Source organism: Diplotaxodon limnothrissa, linkage group LG14, assembly GCF_057381915.1.
Source record: "Diplotaxodon limnothrissa isolate DT_005_m linkage group LG14, D_limnothrissa_male_GT1.1, whole genome shotgun sequence".
NCBI lineage: Eukaryota > Metazoa > Chordata > Actinopteri > Cichliformes > Cichlidae > Diplotaxodon > Diplotaxodon limnothrissa.
In genome coordinates, this window is record NC_140609.1 from 4,486,771 (window position 1) to 4,504,358 (window position 17,588).

General features: G+C 39.4%; 1 protein-coding gene across 7 annotated transcripts in view; it reads right to left on the bottom strand.

Moving 5' to 3' along the window:
* myo18ab (myosin XVIIIA b) overlaps positions 1-17,588 on the bottom strand; it is a 124,612-nt gene that overhangs the window by 25,915 nt on the left and 81,109 nt on the right. For all 7 annotated transcript variants that reach the window (XM_085371671.1, XM_085371672.1, XM_085371669.1 and 4 more), the window contains 12 exons: positions 16,769-16,858; positions 15,217-15,336; positions 13,840-13,951; positions 12,348-12,475; positions 11,410-11,564; positions 11,078-11,201; positions 8,407-8,514; positions 8,132-8,224; positions 7,406-7,516; positions 6,153-6,257; positions 5,359-5,505; positions 4,410-4,523 (listed from right to left, as the gene is read on the bottom strand). In XM_085371671.1, the coding sequence (XP_085227797.1) occupies positions 4,410-4,523; positions 5,359-5,505; positions 6,153-6,257; positions 7,406-7,516; positions 8,132-8,224; positions 8,407-8,514; positions 11,078-11,201; positions 11,410-11,564; positions 12,348-12,475; positions 13,840-13,951; positions 15,217-15,336; positions 16,769-16,858 (1,407 nt within the window). The remainder of the gene's footprint in view (positions 1-4,409; positions 4,524-5,358; positions 5,506-6,152; positions 6,258-7,405; positions 7,517-8,131; positions 8,225-8,406; positions 8,515-11,077; positions 11,202-11,409; positions 11,565-12,347; positions 12,476-13,839; positions 13,952-15,216; positions 15,337-16,768; positions 16,859-17,588) is intronic.

Here is a 17,588-nt window from a genome sequence, read left to right on the forward strand (position 1 = left end):
GGCTGACATAGAGCCTACATATGCTGCTCTAATCACAGAACTCAGCAGAGGTTATCCAAGCTCCCTGATATAACCAACATACCTAATTAAGAGACTGGCAGCCTGGGAACTGTGCTGAAATAATCCTATTTTTGTAATAACTGGGATAATATACAAAATAAGAGGAGAGGTTGTTGGTGCAGGGCAATGGATCAATAAATCATGACTAATGTGACTATGTGAAAATGTTAACAAATCAATTTAGGCACAGAGTTAACGCAAAGAGCTAGTGACACTCAGCGCTTAGTGAAAAACAGTCTAATGGGATAGAGAATGATCCAAACATCCATAGCTTCAAAATCGGGGTTTAGATCATAAAACTAAGATTTCATTTTATTTTTATATTTATTTTTATTGAAAGCACCGAGTGCTTAGGTGTACCAAGATGCACTTGATGCACTAAAAATATCCATGCGGAATCTGGGGCAAATTCATTTACATATCACACTTTCTTTTTTTAATCCACTGTTGAGTGCTTTTATCAGTGCTGAGTGCTGATAAAAGCTGCGAATGCATCTCCATCTCTGGAGCATGTGATGGATACTTGAAAAAAGTGCCAGTAACCAGCATCAAACTCTCATTTAACAATAGACTGTTAGTGTAATTTCAGCCCAATTACATGGCCGGGCTCTTTGTTTTTTTCTCTCTTTTATTTTCCCTCTCAGATTGCTAGAAGCTCTTTGTGGAAAAATAAAGCTGTTGAAAACATGTGTGACAATTTTCTCAAAACACTGCAATTACAATGGGAGAAGCATGCAAGCGGCAGCCATCTAAAAGAAATGTCATTTGCATGATTTTATTTCTACTGAATTGCAGTGTGTCATGTAGTTAGGGCTGCATAAAAAATCCTCCATTTATGTAATTACAGTTTGTGTTATCGGTTCTCACAGCCTTTTACTTTTCCAGCATGCTGGGTGCATGAAGAGGTCATTCTCAAAGATACCATTTCAAAAACAAACAGCTGCTGGCACAGTGATCTTGATTCCTTATCTCATCTTATATACTCCTCCTTCACATTTTACTGAATAGATTACACATTCTGTCAAAACAGTTAAGCAGTATTAATATCCCAAGATGAATATTTTCTGCAGTACAACACTTCTCAACGTTCGCCAAACATCCTGAGAAAGAACAAATGACGGCTAAGACATCCAGGGTAGAGGGACAGAGGCCATAACACATTCTAATTTAACACATACTGTGAGTAAGTCTGAAGAGGAAGAACATTATGCATTAACCTATTAAAATAATCCACTCATTCTCTTCTGGTTATTCTTATTCAAGACAACAGTGATAACCACCATGCCACAGAGAAAGTAACTGACATCTATCACTCCGGAAATGATTGCAAACCACTTCGAGCACCATTATCCACAAATAGGGAAAACCTGGAAAAATAATAAACCTTTCCAAGGGTGGCCAGCCGACTAAAGTTACTCCAAGAGCGCACCAACAAATCATCCAGGAGGTCACAAACGAACCCAGAACAACAGCTAAGGAACTGCAGGCCTCACCTGTCTCATTTAAGGTCAGGAGTTCATGATTCATCTGTAAGAAACAGACTTCAAGAGGCAAATATGGTGGGATAGTGTGACGGACCACTTGCCGTAATTGATTTAACCATAAATTCTGCTCTCTACCTCAAAATCCTGAAGGAGAATGGTGGCCATTTGTCTGTGCCCTAAAGCACAAGCACCCTTGGGCTATGCAGCAGTACAATGATCCAAAATACGACAAGAAGTCCACCTCTGAATGGCTCAACAAAAAGCAAAATAAAGGTTTTGGAGTTGTCTAAAGAAAATTTAGAATTAAATCAGATTGATATGGCTGTGCATAACCTTAAAGAGGCCTTTCACGTTCAAGAACTCTCCAATGTCACTGAATTAAAGAAGAGTGGGCCAAAATTCCTCCATTGTACTATGAATGGCTCATTGCCACCAATATCAAACACTTGATCGCAGTCCTTGCTGCAAAGATTCAGACAACTGGTTATTAGGTTGGTAATAATTACTTTTTCACACAGGGTCAGGTAGGTTTGGAGAACCTTTTTCAAGTAATAGTAATAATAAATAAAATGAAAAGTAAGAAAATACATGTACTGTATTTACACAAGTTCCCTTTATCAAATACAAAATGCTCTTTGTTGATCTGAAACATACAAGTGTGACAAAATAAACTAAAGACTAAGAAATCGCCTTTTGATTACACTGTATCTTCTCTCCTTTTTGCCAGTCGGCTGTTCATTCAAAAGTATTTTTGAAAGAGTGTGTGAATATGAAATGTGGTGTTTCGGTGTACATAGGGTACTCTGACGTTTTCCAAACTATGACCTGGGTTTCTCTGCCAATTCAGTTAATACAAAAACCTTTTATCTTGTCCAGATTTAACTGTGTTGGCTCAATCTAAATGCTCATGCAGCTGAATTCTCAGCGAAGCTCTTCATTAACCTGCATTCACGATGACACTAATTAGAAATAATTAGCAACTGAAGTGAATGTTCAGTGCCATTTCTTCCAGTTTATACATCAGGACAAGCAAGGCAAGCACTGCCTGCCCAGTGAAATCTAAAAATAGGTATCGATTAAACTGTACTGCTCCACAAATGATCTCATGTTGCTTCTTTGAACTCATCCTGTAATTTACTGCCATCTGGTGGTCACAGTTGGCTAGCTGAACAAAGAGTCACCAGAATCTAATTTCTATTATTTTCATGGTGACGTCGAAATAAAATAAGAAAAAAACGTGTGGGGCCAGTTTTGTAGCCACCTGCTGGCCTGTTCGTGCCAGTGGCTATTTTCACCAAGCCCAGTTACGAGTTCACCTGGGAACTAGAAACACTAAATTAATTATGCTTTTTTCTTGTCGTCTGGTTTACTAGCTTATTATTTTGCAGATTTAGATGATGAAGATTGTAAATAATAAACCTTTATATTAATATTTAAAAATATAAAAGGTAAAACCTTTTTTTTGGACCCATAAGCAAACATGGGAGCAGTAAAACGTTTTCCACCACTGCTCTGGGGAAAGGGTACGTTGGGCACTGGAAGTAATAATATATTACACGTCCAGCCAGGAAGGACTGCAGAAAGCTAAAAATACCCACACAGAGTGCAGCATGAATAAAAGAATAAAAACAGCTGAACACAGGTGTATTAGAATTAACTGGTATTTATATGACACTTTTCTCTTCTTACAACTGATCAGCTGTTTCTGTAACGCAGTGTAATTAATATATATTTATACTGATTTCTTTACTTTTTTCATTTCATTTTTTTGCTCATTGACTATAAAGAATTATGTAGAAGTTAAGCTTCTTCTACATAATACATACACTCTACACTCAACACTCTATAGTGATTATGTGAAAATGCAGAAACTACCAGAAGCTAAAACTCTTCAAACCACCTTCAGTACAAACAAATTCCTGACCTTGCACCTCTCTACATCTGGCTTCAAGTACAGTGTGCAATGAAATCAATAAAAGACTAGAAGTGTGCAGCAGGCTTCACAAGTTTGGCAGATTAATAGAAAGCCAAAGGAACATTTTATTATATAATTATATGATTAAGTATTGATATGTAAAGCCATCCGTTCATTAATTCCATCCATCCTTCCACGATTTGACTGACTATAATGGCATAATATTCACCTAAAATTAAAGTTAATCTTTTTGTTATTTAAATTGGTTTTAGCAATACGTGAACAACCATTGTGTGATAGACAGTCGTTTCTTTTCAACAGGCAGGAGAAGAACCAGAAGGAGATTAAACTTCACAGAGACAGAGAGTAAGAGTAGAGTAAATGACAGGCAAGAGAAACATTGGAGAAAGGAGAAAACACACTCTGACCGATGTGTGAAAACCAGATTATCATGGGAACCGGGCTTAACGTAAGATAAGTCATTCCGAAAAGGACAGAAAATATAAAGGTCAAAACAGATTATGAGCGTTTCTGACAGGAGCAAACTAAGAAAAAAACTAAGGAGCTAAAAATGGCTTCTTAGAAGAAGAAGAGAGTTGTATTTTGCAGTGACTAAGAAAAATCTCTTCATGAAAATTATATTGTCTTTATATGTAAATATATTAAAAAAAATTAAAAAAAGAGGACCAGAAAGAGTAAGATGAGCTCAGAGGGGTCTCACAGGAAACAGGTATGTCTTCAATCTCTCACTAATCTCTGGCTAAAAGTAGAGATTCAACATATCTACTGATACCCCTCTACCACCACAGATGACATCTTAAAGAAAATGCCCTACATGGTTGAGACAGCTTTAGCTTTTTCTTAGGAAGAATCCTAACCTTCACCTAAGACTGCATGCTGAAAATTCTCCTTCTAAAGGCTGAGAAGGAAATCCAGTGAGCTGTACTGACCGCCTGTTTCGTTTTGGAAATGTCCTCCATCTGAACATGTAGGTCTTCAATCTCCACCTCCATGGACTTTTTAGCTTTAACTGCAGCTGCACAGGTGAACTCCGACTCCTCTAACTGAAACACACAGACATTGAGGAAAAGAATGAGCTCAGGACGACTTCACAGTTAGTATCCCAGTAGATATATTACAGTTTTTTAATGGATTCTGGTCCCAGTCAAGAATCCAGGTGGCTGGGCTTTATTTGGAAAATCTTCTGCTTTGGATCAGAGGTTTTCAGACGGTTCAGTCCCGTAAGAAGGCACAGGGGAGTTGAAGTGAGGCCACAGACATGAATGCTTTGAGTCATAACTCAATCACATCAGGGGGTGTTTTACAGCTTAAAGCCTGAAAAACTGTCACAAAAAATAATCCAAGATTATGCTAATTACCATAACAGGAGCATAAAATGTGTTGACATGTAAATGTGCTGGTGTCAGTATTTGACTTCTTTCATTCTTTGGTGTTTTTCTATCTAGATATGATGCACTGGTCTGCATTGGTGCATCATATCTTTATTCTCTTCCCCCTCTTTCTTAAATAGATAACTATCATATCTGATATCATATCTCACAGTACAATAATATTGAATGGGTTGCATTGTTGTATTTTGTCATGTTTCTCAGGTCTTTGTCTGAATTTCTACGAACATTATTGCTAAGGATTGTCTTATTGCATTGGAGTCACACTGGGTTAAATATGTACACTTGGGTTTTAAGGGGTATTTATTATTTTCTTCTTTTTTTGGGTTGTATGGAAGCCCCAAACGCAATTTCATTGTTCTTGACAATGACAATAAATAAATACTACTATCTACTTAGATTAGGGGTCTTTCCATTTTCCCACAAGCCACAGATGATAGCATGTTTTTGAAACTGCTGCTGTCAGTAATTTATGAAGTTGTGGCTGTACCTGATTCTTGAGTTGGGCGATCTCCCTCTTGCTGGGTGCGTTATTCTTTATGTGGTCCAACATGATCTGGGCATCTGCTAGCAAAGCCTTGGTTCTCTTCAAGTCCTTCCTCAAGCGCTTTTCAACCTCTATGTCACCACCTCTCACCTGGGAACCAAGATGACCAAAGTGTGACTCAACTGACTGAGTGGGACAAGTTATGGTAGTTATAGTAGTTATAGTAATACACAGTGTGTTTTATCATTAAAGGAAGAATCCTTAGATTATCTAGCATACATAGAACTTTCTGAAAAAACTGAAATTTCTGAATTGATAAATTAAATTTGGCTACAGTGAAACACTACATACGAAGAAAGTAACAATTTTAACTACTAGATAAACTTTAGTAGTTTCTTACTTACTAAAGACAATATTCTTTGCATTACAAATGTTTTAAGTATGTTTGAATAAACAAATGAATTATTACCTTAGCATACATTTGCAAAAATGTCTAAAAAATGTCTAAAAATGTAGTCTAAAAGAATATCATGAAACGAAATGAGTGATGCTTACATCCCTTGATAACACAGCTCATTTTAAACATAAACACCTCACACAACTTGTTAAGTTTAATTTATTTGCCCATACTCATATAAAATTGGATCTGCAATCAGATATGTAAATTTTCTTCTGCTATGTCCACAAGGCCAAATTTTGCTAAAACCTCAGGTCATGTCAGATATTTGCTTACAGTTTTATTTCTTTTTTTTACAGATGCTGCTCCGGTTGCATTGCACTGTGTTCATTGTATTTACCTGGTCCTGTACAGACAGAAAGTTCGACTCCAGCTCTCTCTTCTCTTTCAGCACCTTCTGCTTCTCATCATACTCCTCTTCAAGCTGGACTTCCATTTGTTTTAGCTACACAAACAGACACACACACAGTCGTAATGCAACTGTTCAAGAACCTTTTACACAGTCACCATATTAACATATTATTTTCACATGCCAGCAATAGTCAATAAAAGCTGGTTTGGCTCAATTTGTTCACTTAGAAAGAGAGGTCACTGCAAATCAATACAAAGTGAAACTGGGATCATAATGCCCTGTCATTGAACAGTTTGAGTATACCAACAGTGGGAATCGTGTGCTATGGCCTTCAGCTATTAGACTGCCAACTGAACATTTATTGAAGAATTGTGGACAAGATTGACGGCGCTCTCCACCACCATCACTGAAACGACAAATGAGGGAATTACTTTTGGGAAAACGGTGCCTCATTAGGCCCGCAGAGACCCATGAGATGCAGATGTTACATGTTCTTGTGACATGTAACATGTAATAGCCCAACACCGTATGAACACCTTTTTCCCCCATTGTCACCCATGTGTACATGGAAATGTGTCATATGCCAAAACATCCTTGGACAAGATACAACAGCATTTAGGTGCACGTTGGTTATATGAATGAGTGCGAATGGGTGACTGAGGCAGGTACTAGCACCAGTCCATTTAACATCTTGTGTCATTTAATTCATCTTGGTAGTTTCTGGATTCTTGGTGAGTTAAGTTTATAATCTCAAAAAAGAAAGGACTTTTTTTCTCAAACCTTTCAGAGTATTTCAAGAAGTGAAGGCTATTAGTAAGGGTTTGATTAATTACACATTGATCCTACCCTGTGAGTCAAGTCAAATCCACCATTTTTAATTCTATTGCACATTTAAAAACAATAGCTGTTCTCTGAAGTGCTGTGCACCTAAAAGAAATATGCACACAAAGTCAAGCATCAAGGAAAAACATTTAAAACAGGGTACATGTTAGTTCAACGGTTTTCTGTGGTGTCTAGAAACCTCCCATAAACAACACTGAATTGATAGCAGCTTGATTGGATTTTGTCATATTGTTGCCATCATTTCATTTATCCTTTGCTGTGCATGCCCTTACAGCTAATTTCTCCATCAGTGTCTCTGGATCTAGTCTCTAGCTGTGCCTAAAACCACAAATTTTAATCCTGCTTCTCCTAAACACTTGCTGACAAGTGTTACAAAATGTGAAAAAGCACTTTCTCACCTTTTTGCTACATGACTGCCTGATCTCCTCCACTTCCTCATCTTTGCTCTCAATCTCCTTGGAATGGGTTTGACGCAAGCGCTCCATCTCCATCTCAAGACGTAGCTTACCCTGAAAGAAACACAGACCAGATGCTCTGGACTCACTGTGGCTTAAAGAAGCATAATGTTAATGTTCCGTCTTTGCCTTGATGGAGGTATGTGTCCAATGCCATTCATATTTCACAAAATATACTAGCAATATACTAGCATGACTTTCAGAAGGAGTTGAATGTGTACAAAAACAAGAATCATTACATTTTGGTGCAGATTTTGAAAACTTTCTTTAAAGTTGCAGGATACTGGACTTGGATGTGGATGCACACTTAATGTCCTTTTTGTTCATCTTTGTAATCTAAAAAGCATGACTACCATCCTTAATACTAGTCTAAAAACAGCCTTAAAATATCATCCAGTTAAGGAAATCCCAAAAAGCTGGTCCTGTTCATCTGGACGTAGCGTCTTCAGTGGGAGAAACGTTTCGTCACAAATGACATCACTTGGATGACTTCATGATCCGAGAAAGTGAATTGGTCACTTGAATGAGTGATGAAACGTTTCTCCCACTGAAGACGCTACGTCCAGATGAACAGGACCAGCTTTTTGGGAATATAAATAAAAAAAATTTACTAAGCAAAAATACAGCTTTAATTGGAGTTTTTTCAGTTTTTTCCTTTTTCGTGTGTACCTGCTCCAACATCTGGATGGTACCAGCCTGCTCATCAAGCTCTTCTTCTTGGTCTTTCACCTTTGCCTCTAGATCACGAAGCTGCTTCTTCACCTGCATAGAAAAAAAATGATGTTCCAAAATGAATACCTGATATTCAATTAATAAATGAATGCACCATCATATATCTATTTTAGTTGAACAGACAAAGAACAGTTTTGATTTTTTGTGGGTGTGGACTGGCACAAACAGATGGAGTGGATGGTTTGACTAACTAAAAGAGGAATAGGACAGACCTTGGCCAGTGATGCCTCATCCTTTGATTCTTGGGAGTTGAGATCCTGCAGCTCGGCCTCCAGCTGCTCCAGCTTCAGGTTGACTGCACAAGCTTCCAGGTCTTTGTCCTGCAGGACAGGTGATTAGAGTCAGAACACAGAAAAGGGAACTGCCACATGTGCACGATGGGGAAAAGTTGAGATACTCTGCTCTACACATAGCCACAAAGTGGAAACACACAAAAGGGAAGTTACAATTACAAGTTAAAATGACAAGCTTGTTCTCTGTAACAAGCACAGTATGAAGCTGGAGGTCTTTACAATATATTACAACTGCAATCAAGAGCTACAAGTTTCCGTGGATAAAAATTGTAGACTTGGCATGAGTTAGACACGCAATTAGAATAAAAATGTACAGTCTTGTATGAGGGGCCGTACAAGCCAAAATTCATACTTTCACTCTCACATAGTTTTATTTTAATTTTTATATTTAGATATTTTTATTCTTATGTTTACACATATTTAACACACACATTACAATATTGTGTTCTCTTATACATGTATTTTAATGTACATATTCACAAATTTTCACTCTAACATACATGCATTTTCATTTATGCATTCCTACATTTTGCTCTCATTTACATGCATTCAATATGCCTTTAATCTCCCAAATAATATATATATGTAAGAAGAGAATGCTTACATGTCTGAAGAAAATATATGTATGAAGAGAATAATGTATGTGAATGAAAGAGTGTAGTGGAAACGGAAGGCTGGGTGTCTGTACCGCTGTGATTGGCTGGAAGCACGCGCAGGTCACTTTCAAGTGTCTGACAGCATGGAGGGGGGAGAAGAAACTCGAGTTCTTCAGCAAGCTATCTATGGCGTTATTTTTGTGCCACTATTCTGAGCGCAAGTAAAAAAAGTTTGCAGGTGCAAGTGTTGCATTTTGAGGAGAAATTTATTTTGAGTGAAGAGAAGAGAGCAATGTGTTGCTCGTGCTTAACGCGATTGGTCCCATACTTCAGCTAGAATGAAAAAAAGACAAAGCTGGAGTTATTCTGTCTTTACGTTGCACAGCTGCCTCTTCTCCCCTCAATCTCTCTCCCTCCCTCTCCTGTTGCTACTTCAATCTCTCTTGTTTGTTTATCGCCCACTTTGCGCCAGAAACAGGAAACCAGCGGATGTTGCGCTAAACAACAACAGCAGCACGTTCAAGCTTGATCAGCTGTTGTTAGAATTTATTTAAAATTAATTTCTAGTATCAGCTGATGTTTGCTGGAGCCACAGCTGTAAAAGCTGCTGCTCATGATATTGGTTTGGAAACATGAAGGTGATACAAATCATACATATATACCAACAAGACCGTGTACGTCACTGTCACAACAGCGTTTGTTTTAGTTCAAAGGCTTTATGGTTTTTCCTATAATACCTGGTGGTGTAGTCGGTGATTTTTTTGTCAGTTGAGCCTTATATATTATGTTTAACCCGAGCGACCACCCGGTCAGCTGGTGGGTAACAGGCATCTCTAAAAACGTCAGAGCACTTATGCAAATATGTGATGTCTTGATGAATCGAGCAGATATTAGAAGTTTACACAGCACCATTCTCGCATGAAAATATCTTAAAAGTTTATTTTGTGACCCAGACAGAGTAATGTTTCAAACTCCGCCACTCGGTTCCTCCGCCACTGCCTCGTTTGAGTTTTGGACGAAATGGATTCTGGGATATTGCATTTCGTCATCTCGAGCTGATTGGAGACCAGAACAGCCAATCAGATATTTTTGCATCCAAGTCTGTGATTGGCTGGTTTTGTGGCACAAATGTAACACAAAGAGTTGAGCGCGCACGGGCAGAAATGTTTAGAGTGCGAGCAACACATTGCGAGCGAGCGCAAATGCAAAAACTGAGCGAGAGGGGCTGCTGTTGTGTGTGTGTGTGTGTGTGTGTGTGTGTGTGTGTGTGTGTGTGTGTGTGTGTGTGTGTGTGTGTGTGTGTGGATAATAGCAAACACTGAAATACATTTTTTGCACGCAGCAATGAATTTTGTTCACTCAAATTCAGCTTTTCTTCGCTCAAAATAAATTTCTCCTCAAAATGCAACACTTGCACCTGCAAACTTGCGCTCAGAATAGTGGCACAAAAATAACACCATAGATAGCTTGCTGAAGAACTCGAGTTTCTTCTCCCCCCTCCATGCTGTCAGACACTTGAAATATTGCAATGTGTGTGTTAAATATGTGTAAACATAAAAATAAAAATATCTAAATATAAAAATTTAAATAAAACTATGTGAGAGTGAAAGTATATGTGTGTGAAAGAAGAATGTATGTGTGTGAGAGTGAAAGAATGAATTTTGGCTTGCACGGCCCCTCATAATCTTGGATCATATTGTGCAGCCATCCTGGTAACTACAAAGGAGGCCCAAACAACAATTTCTTCTTGCAGCTTTAAACTTAAACTCACAATGATCACACATGCTCATCTAAACATACTGATTGTCTTTACTGCTCAAAGACAATAAGTGACCGAGTAAATACAAAATCTAAATATGAGTAGGATGCTGAAAACTTTAAAATGCTGGGGTATCTGACACTAAATAATTCACAAATAACGCACCAAGTCCCAAGAAAAGAAAAACCCCTTCACTAAAGCAACGTGCCACAGTGTAGCCCACAGAGACACAGACCTCCAGCTGCTGCCGGAGGCCGAAGACCTCTCCGGTCAGCACGTCTTTCTCTCGAGCCAGTTTCTCCCTCAGGCTTCTCTCCCTCTGCACCTCATCCTGGGCTGCACTCAGCTCACTGTCAAACCTTTCAAAAATACACACACACACACACACACACACACACACACACACACACACACACACACATAAAACACTGTAATTTATTTACAATTACTGTTGTTATTACACCATTACTAATGGGCCTTCCAGGAACCAGGCAGAGGTAGGTAAAGTAATAGAACTGTGTGATGACATGACAGGTAAAACTTGACTGCGTGTGTTTGTGTACTGACTTCCTCTGCTTCTTCTCCAAATCATGGTTGCGACTCTGCTGACCCTCCAGGTGAAGTTTAGTGTCCTGCAGCTCGGCTGTCAGTCGCTGGGCTTTCTTCTTCAGCTGCTGGATATTTCGCTGAGACTCCTCATAATCAGCCTCCAGGTCACTGATCTGCACAAAAAGTATCCTCAATATGTTAAGAAGCCTGTTTGATGAATGCATAAAAAATACAGTCAAGCAGTACGCAAGCAATTTATTGTTTTTAAAACAGCTTATTAAGACCATTGTAGCTTAAAAACCACGTGGGGAATGAGATTAGTTTTCAAATTAAAAGAAGAAAACTGGATTTATTCCAATGTGCTTTCAGTTATATAGTCATAAATGTGCTTGCTTTGAGTGCAAGTGTTTGTTTTGCTTAAGGATACTATTACCACTTGCTGAGCACTCTTACTGCAATAGATGCTCAAATCAAATTATAATTTCTAATCAGATAAGTGAGGATGTCACTTGTGATTTAACCCAGATTCACCCTATCATCAAAGTCTCAGAAGAGACAACAGTTAAGGCCATTTAGCAAAGTGTGAACAAAGCAAATCATCTTTCTTGCTGTCAATTCCTTAAAGTAGTCACAGTTTGCATTGATGACAGCTATGCACACGTCTGGTAAGAACTTAAACAGCTTCATGACATCATCACCTGAAATAATTAATTCCCTTCTTAATGTGTTTAAAACTAACCAGCTATGTTGTTATACCTTCGTTATCTGGGAGCCATGAAAGTATGTGTTGCATGTTTTGGTATGACACATTATATTGTCAGAATATATATATACTGAATAACTGTTTTTGTAATAAAATAAGGAAATCAGAGTCATATAATTAAGATAAAGCCCAAGATTTTACTGTAAAGAAAAACTTGAATTCTGTTCATAAATATGTATCAGTGTCCACTCACCCTCCTCTCCAGCTGCCGCTTGTTCTGCTGCTCCACCTCCAGTTTGTCATCAAGCTCCTGCTGCAGTCTCTTCTTGGTGAACTCGATCTCCCTGATTGCTCGCTCATACTTCAGCTTCCACTCTCCTCCTGTGATATTTCGTACTTTTATTGTCTACATCATGTGCTCTGTCACTTGTGCTACCCCATGTACTCAATACCACACATGTATTTACTGTATCCAGCCATAAAAGACATTCTGAAAGGCTGAGAATAAAAACATTTAGATGCTACGAACTAAAGTCAACCTTGCTTAGTCCAAGGCAAAACATCTCCAAGGATATCTTAAAGCGATTCATACATCTATTGTAAAGCTTAATTGAAATGCAGATTTCATTTTCCAACAGGACTTAGCAAATGCCCACAGTGACAGTGTTATTACTGTGCTTGAATGACCAGCTAAGTTACCTGGCTAAACCCTATAGAGCGTCTTCAGGGAATTGTCGAGTGTCCATTAATTCAACATTCTCTTATTTTACCAACAAACCTCAATACTCTGAACTGCACTTTAGTAAGACCTATACAATTGTCAGTTATAGCCACGAGGAGCAACCTACAGGTACTGAATGTACTTCAGTCCTGCATAAATACCCCTCCATGAGTGTGGTGCTACATCATTTTTGCTTTACTGTAGTACAAAAGTGAAAAGCTGTTGCAAGATGGAGACACTGAGGAATCAATTCTTCTTTCACAAAGTCTGCAGGCCAAACAAAGACGGCTGGCAGCAGGCCTGCAGGGCGTCATGAACTGAGTCCTTGCTTCCTTTCTTGCATTGAACCAATCCATCTCTAATGTACTTCTTCACATTGGATTTTTCTTGGCTTTTGTCAAAGCATCGATTGGACATTACCCCTGCGGTTCCTGCACCCCCACTAAAGAACACACACTGGGTTTTTCTAACAGTCTGGAATAACTGGTACTGTAACAGCTGTGCAGGGCTATGTGAAGTAGAGTCCATTTAGGGAACAGAAAACATAACACAAACCACAAGAATGATTTGATGATGTGAGCTTGTGCAGAGATTGTCAAGTGTTAATTTCGTTTTAGGTATTTAGAAAGCCTCAAGTGAAAGATAGAATTGCTGAAAGAGAAACTGTAGCAACCACTAACGTTCCTTGTTGTTTTTTCCCCCTTTGTTACATTACATACACGATATAATGATGCTGCAGGAGTACACCCTCATAGACCTTAAAATAGTTACAAAAACAACTGTATAGGTTTACTAGAATGTAGCTCTTAGTATTGAGGGGGCTCGACCAATAAAAATGAGAGGAAGTGAATTATTGCATGCAATTATAAATCTATGGAAGTACAAACAGGATTTGGAAATGTGTAGAGTTATGAATAAGTTATACTCATTTGATTTAGTGACAAGAAGCTTGACACCCAGGAGTGATCAGTATCACTATGTCCTGATTGGTCAGTACTGTTGTGCTTGGGAGGTCGTGTCTAACCTGTCTCATCATCATCCACCTCTCCACTGAGTTCGGAAGCACGGATGAGTCGAGCCTCCATCACCTCCATCTCCATAGACTCCATCTCTTTCTTCGTGCTGTCAAATTTGGCCTGGTGGATTAGGGATAACAAGCAGCTTCTATAACAATGGCAACAAAACTCTACGAAGATTAATCAAGAATGTGGTTTTGAAAAGGTCCATTACAGTGTTAAGACTTGAGTAGCATTTTTAACTGTGTGCAAAAGTTTACATGGGTCATGGGTCAGGTGAAGGGTCCCCTTAACATAATTTTGCTCACAGCTCAGAGGTCAGAACTGGGTCTGGGTGAAATATATCACTTAGTGAAATGAACAGTGCTTGGACTTTGGCTACATTAAAATATAACACATGTTCTTATTTATTTTCTTCGTTATGCTTCTCCCTTTAGGTATCATCTACTTCAATTTCATTCTATCATCTTCTTTTACATCAATCGTCTGCACATCCTTGAGTCTTCTCTGTGATCATCGTCTCTTCCTCCTGTTGGTAGTTCAGCATCCTTTGTCCAGCATATCCACCATCCCTGACGAAACTAAGTTAGCCTTACCTTCCTCGCTCTTTCTCTCCTACTGCTTATACCCAAACTGATTTCAACATTCTATCTCTGTCTGTTGGTCATTGACAAAGGAGCATTACCAAAGCCCCTTTGAGTCAAACAAATTCTGCAGGTCCTGCCACACACAGCAAAGTTTTTAGTTGTGTAAATATTTAAAGTTGAAAGTCTCATTTTCTTAAAACTGGGTAGTTTGTTTCTTATTTGATGATCATTTCAGGTATCTAGACTCTTTTACTGACTAAACAGTGAACCAATTCAGCAGTAAATGTCATGACTGTTTAACATTACTACTCATGTGCGAAAATGACGCTGGTGTTCTTTCGTCATCTGATTTATTATTGCAAAAATGGCAGTCTTGAAATACAAATAACAGTCAAAAATACTGCTACCACAACATTCAGTATATGTTGCAATGCATAAGCAAAAATGTCCAATTTCATTACACGGTCAAAGCAACAGTACGAGAATAATGGGACAGACACCCTGAGCCAGGGTGTCCTGCACACACAGCAACGTGGAATTACAATTTTGTTACCTGGCTCAAGGGGCCCACGCTGCAAACCACAAACTGCAGGTAAGCAGTGCAATTTCAGGAGTGTTCCTCTCCTGAATATGAAGTGCATTCACAAGCCCAAATATCAAGTTTTCTGAGCTGGATGAATAATACGCTCACCTCAAAGTAAAAGTCAAAATGAGGTAGCCCGGAAATACAGCATTATAGTAGCTGGTGACAAGACTTTTCTCCAGTGTACATGCATGTGTGTATGTTTCCATCTTTACCTGCAGGTCCTTCATGTCCTTCTCCAGACGCAGTCTCTCAGAAGTTTCTGTCTCCAGCAACTGGGAGGCAGATTCCCCAGTGTTGCGCTCATCAGCCAGCTCTGCTGACAGCTCTGTGATCTGAAGTGTGAATATTGACAAATCTTGTATTAATGTATAGCTTGGAAGAACTCTCAAAAATTGTGAGATTTTATTTTAGGGTCAGTTCGTGATTGTAAAATTTGTTGTTAGGAGCTAATAGACAGGGTATCATCTGGGACCCGATAAGTAAAACATGAGAACTAATTAACTAATGCTAACTAAGCCTTGCTAAAGAAAGAATTTATATTTCAGTTGTCATTTGTCTTTATGTCATAGCAGGATGATATAAGAACAACAAGGCCAAATGTTAAGAATTTCAGAGGGACAAAGGAAGAACCATGCCGAACAGCTCAAAAGTTTGGGTCACTTAAAAATGTGATTGTTTCTCAAGAAAAAGACTTCACTGTTTTCACTGAGCAGAAATGGATCATAACCCTGTTAAAACACAGTTAACAATTCTCATCATCACTCATCATAAATCATTGAAATGATATTCAGTAGTTAAATCTATATCTCTGCAGGGATGCAGATGACCAATGTTAGCAAACATCACTCCAGATTAGCTGTCTGCTGACACTTGAGAAATATGCTAACAATTTTCATCCATCCATCCATCTTCATCCGCTTTGTCCGAGGCCGGGTCGCGGGGGCAGCAGCCTAAGCCCAGACCTCCCTCTCCCCAGCCACCTCCTCCAGCTTATCCGGGGGAATACCAAGGCGTTCCCAGGCCAGCTGAGAGATATAATCTCTCCAGCGTGTCCTGGGTCTGCCCCGGGGCCTCCTCCCGGTGGGACATGCCTGGAACACCTCACCCAGGAGGCGCCCAGGGGGCATCCTTGTCAGATGCCCGAACCACCTCAGCTGGCTCCTTTCGATGTGGAGCAGCAGCGGCTCTACTCTGAGCCCCTCCCGGATGGCCGAACTTCTCACCCTATCTCTAAGGGAGAGGCCAGCCACCCTTCGGAGGAACCTCATTTCTGCCGCTTGTATCCGCGATCTCCTTCTTTCACTACCCACAGCTCGTGGCCATAGGTGAGGGTAGGGACGTAGATCGACCGGTAAATTGAGAGCTTCGCTTTTACACTCAGCTCCCTCTTCACCACGACGGACCGGTGCAGCGTCCGCATCACTGCAGCTGCAGCCCCAATCCGTCTGTCGATCTCCGGCTCCCTTCTCCCATCACTCGCGAACAAGACCCCGAGATACTTGAACTCCTCCACTTGGGGCAAGAACTCATCCCCGACCCGCTAACAATTTTAAATGTATTAATCCCAAATTTAAAGAATTCTATTGATTATGTTTAGGAGTAACTCAAATCTCCCAGTGTGTGTGTGTGCGTGTGCGTGTGTGTGTGTGTGTGTGTGTGTGCGTGTGTGTGTGTGCGTGTGTGTGTGTGCGTGTGTGTGTGTGTGTGTGTGTGTGTGTGCGTGTGCGTGTGTGCGTGTGCGTGTGTGTGTGTGTGTATTTTTACCCGGCTCCCGAGACGGTCACTGTTGAGTCTCAGCTCATTCCTCTCTTTCTCTACCTTCTCTAGCTTCTGCTTGAGTTGCTGGATCTCTTCCTGAGAGGGAACATGCAAAAGATCAAAAGATGGTTTTAGTTATTTATGTATTTAAAAGAGACAATGCAGTTTAATACAGCTCAATATGGAGCACGAAACTGATGTGCTGCACATAGAGCCCATAGTTGCTCATTTTCAATCCTTGTCGAGCTTTTACATTCACAATACACAAACAAATTACAAAACGCATTACTTAAAACCATATTGCGCTATTATTAAAAAACTATAGACTTCAGTGTGAAACACAGCTTTTAAAAAACAACCCCAAAAAGCAGAAAACCTGGGGGAAAAATAAAATTTGAAAAGTATGGATACTTGTAAAATTATAAAATGATTAATGAAAATGACTACAGCACTGATTTACCCTTAAGTAACCTTTGACCTGTAAAGGATTTAGGATCTGTAATTGATTTGATTTGAGTGGGAACTGTTTTCCATAGATGAGTAGCCTTCATAGAAAATGCTGACTGTCCGAATTCAAACCGCGACATGGCATTTTACAGTAGCCTGTCACATACATGTTAGTGCACTGTGTAAATATACTTAATAATAATGCTTTTCTCAGTTTTACTGAATTGAACCATGTGTTTTAATCCAACATAACAACAATAAGAAGAAGAATATCCCCTTTGGGGCTGCGGCAAGAAGGGTATCCAGTTTAAAACTCCAAAATCAAACATGCAGGGCTATCTGTAATATCACGGAAGAAATTACAGCTGTGACACTTGAT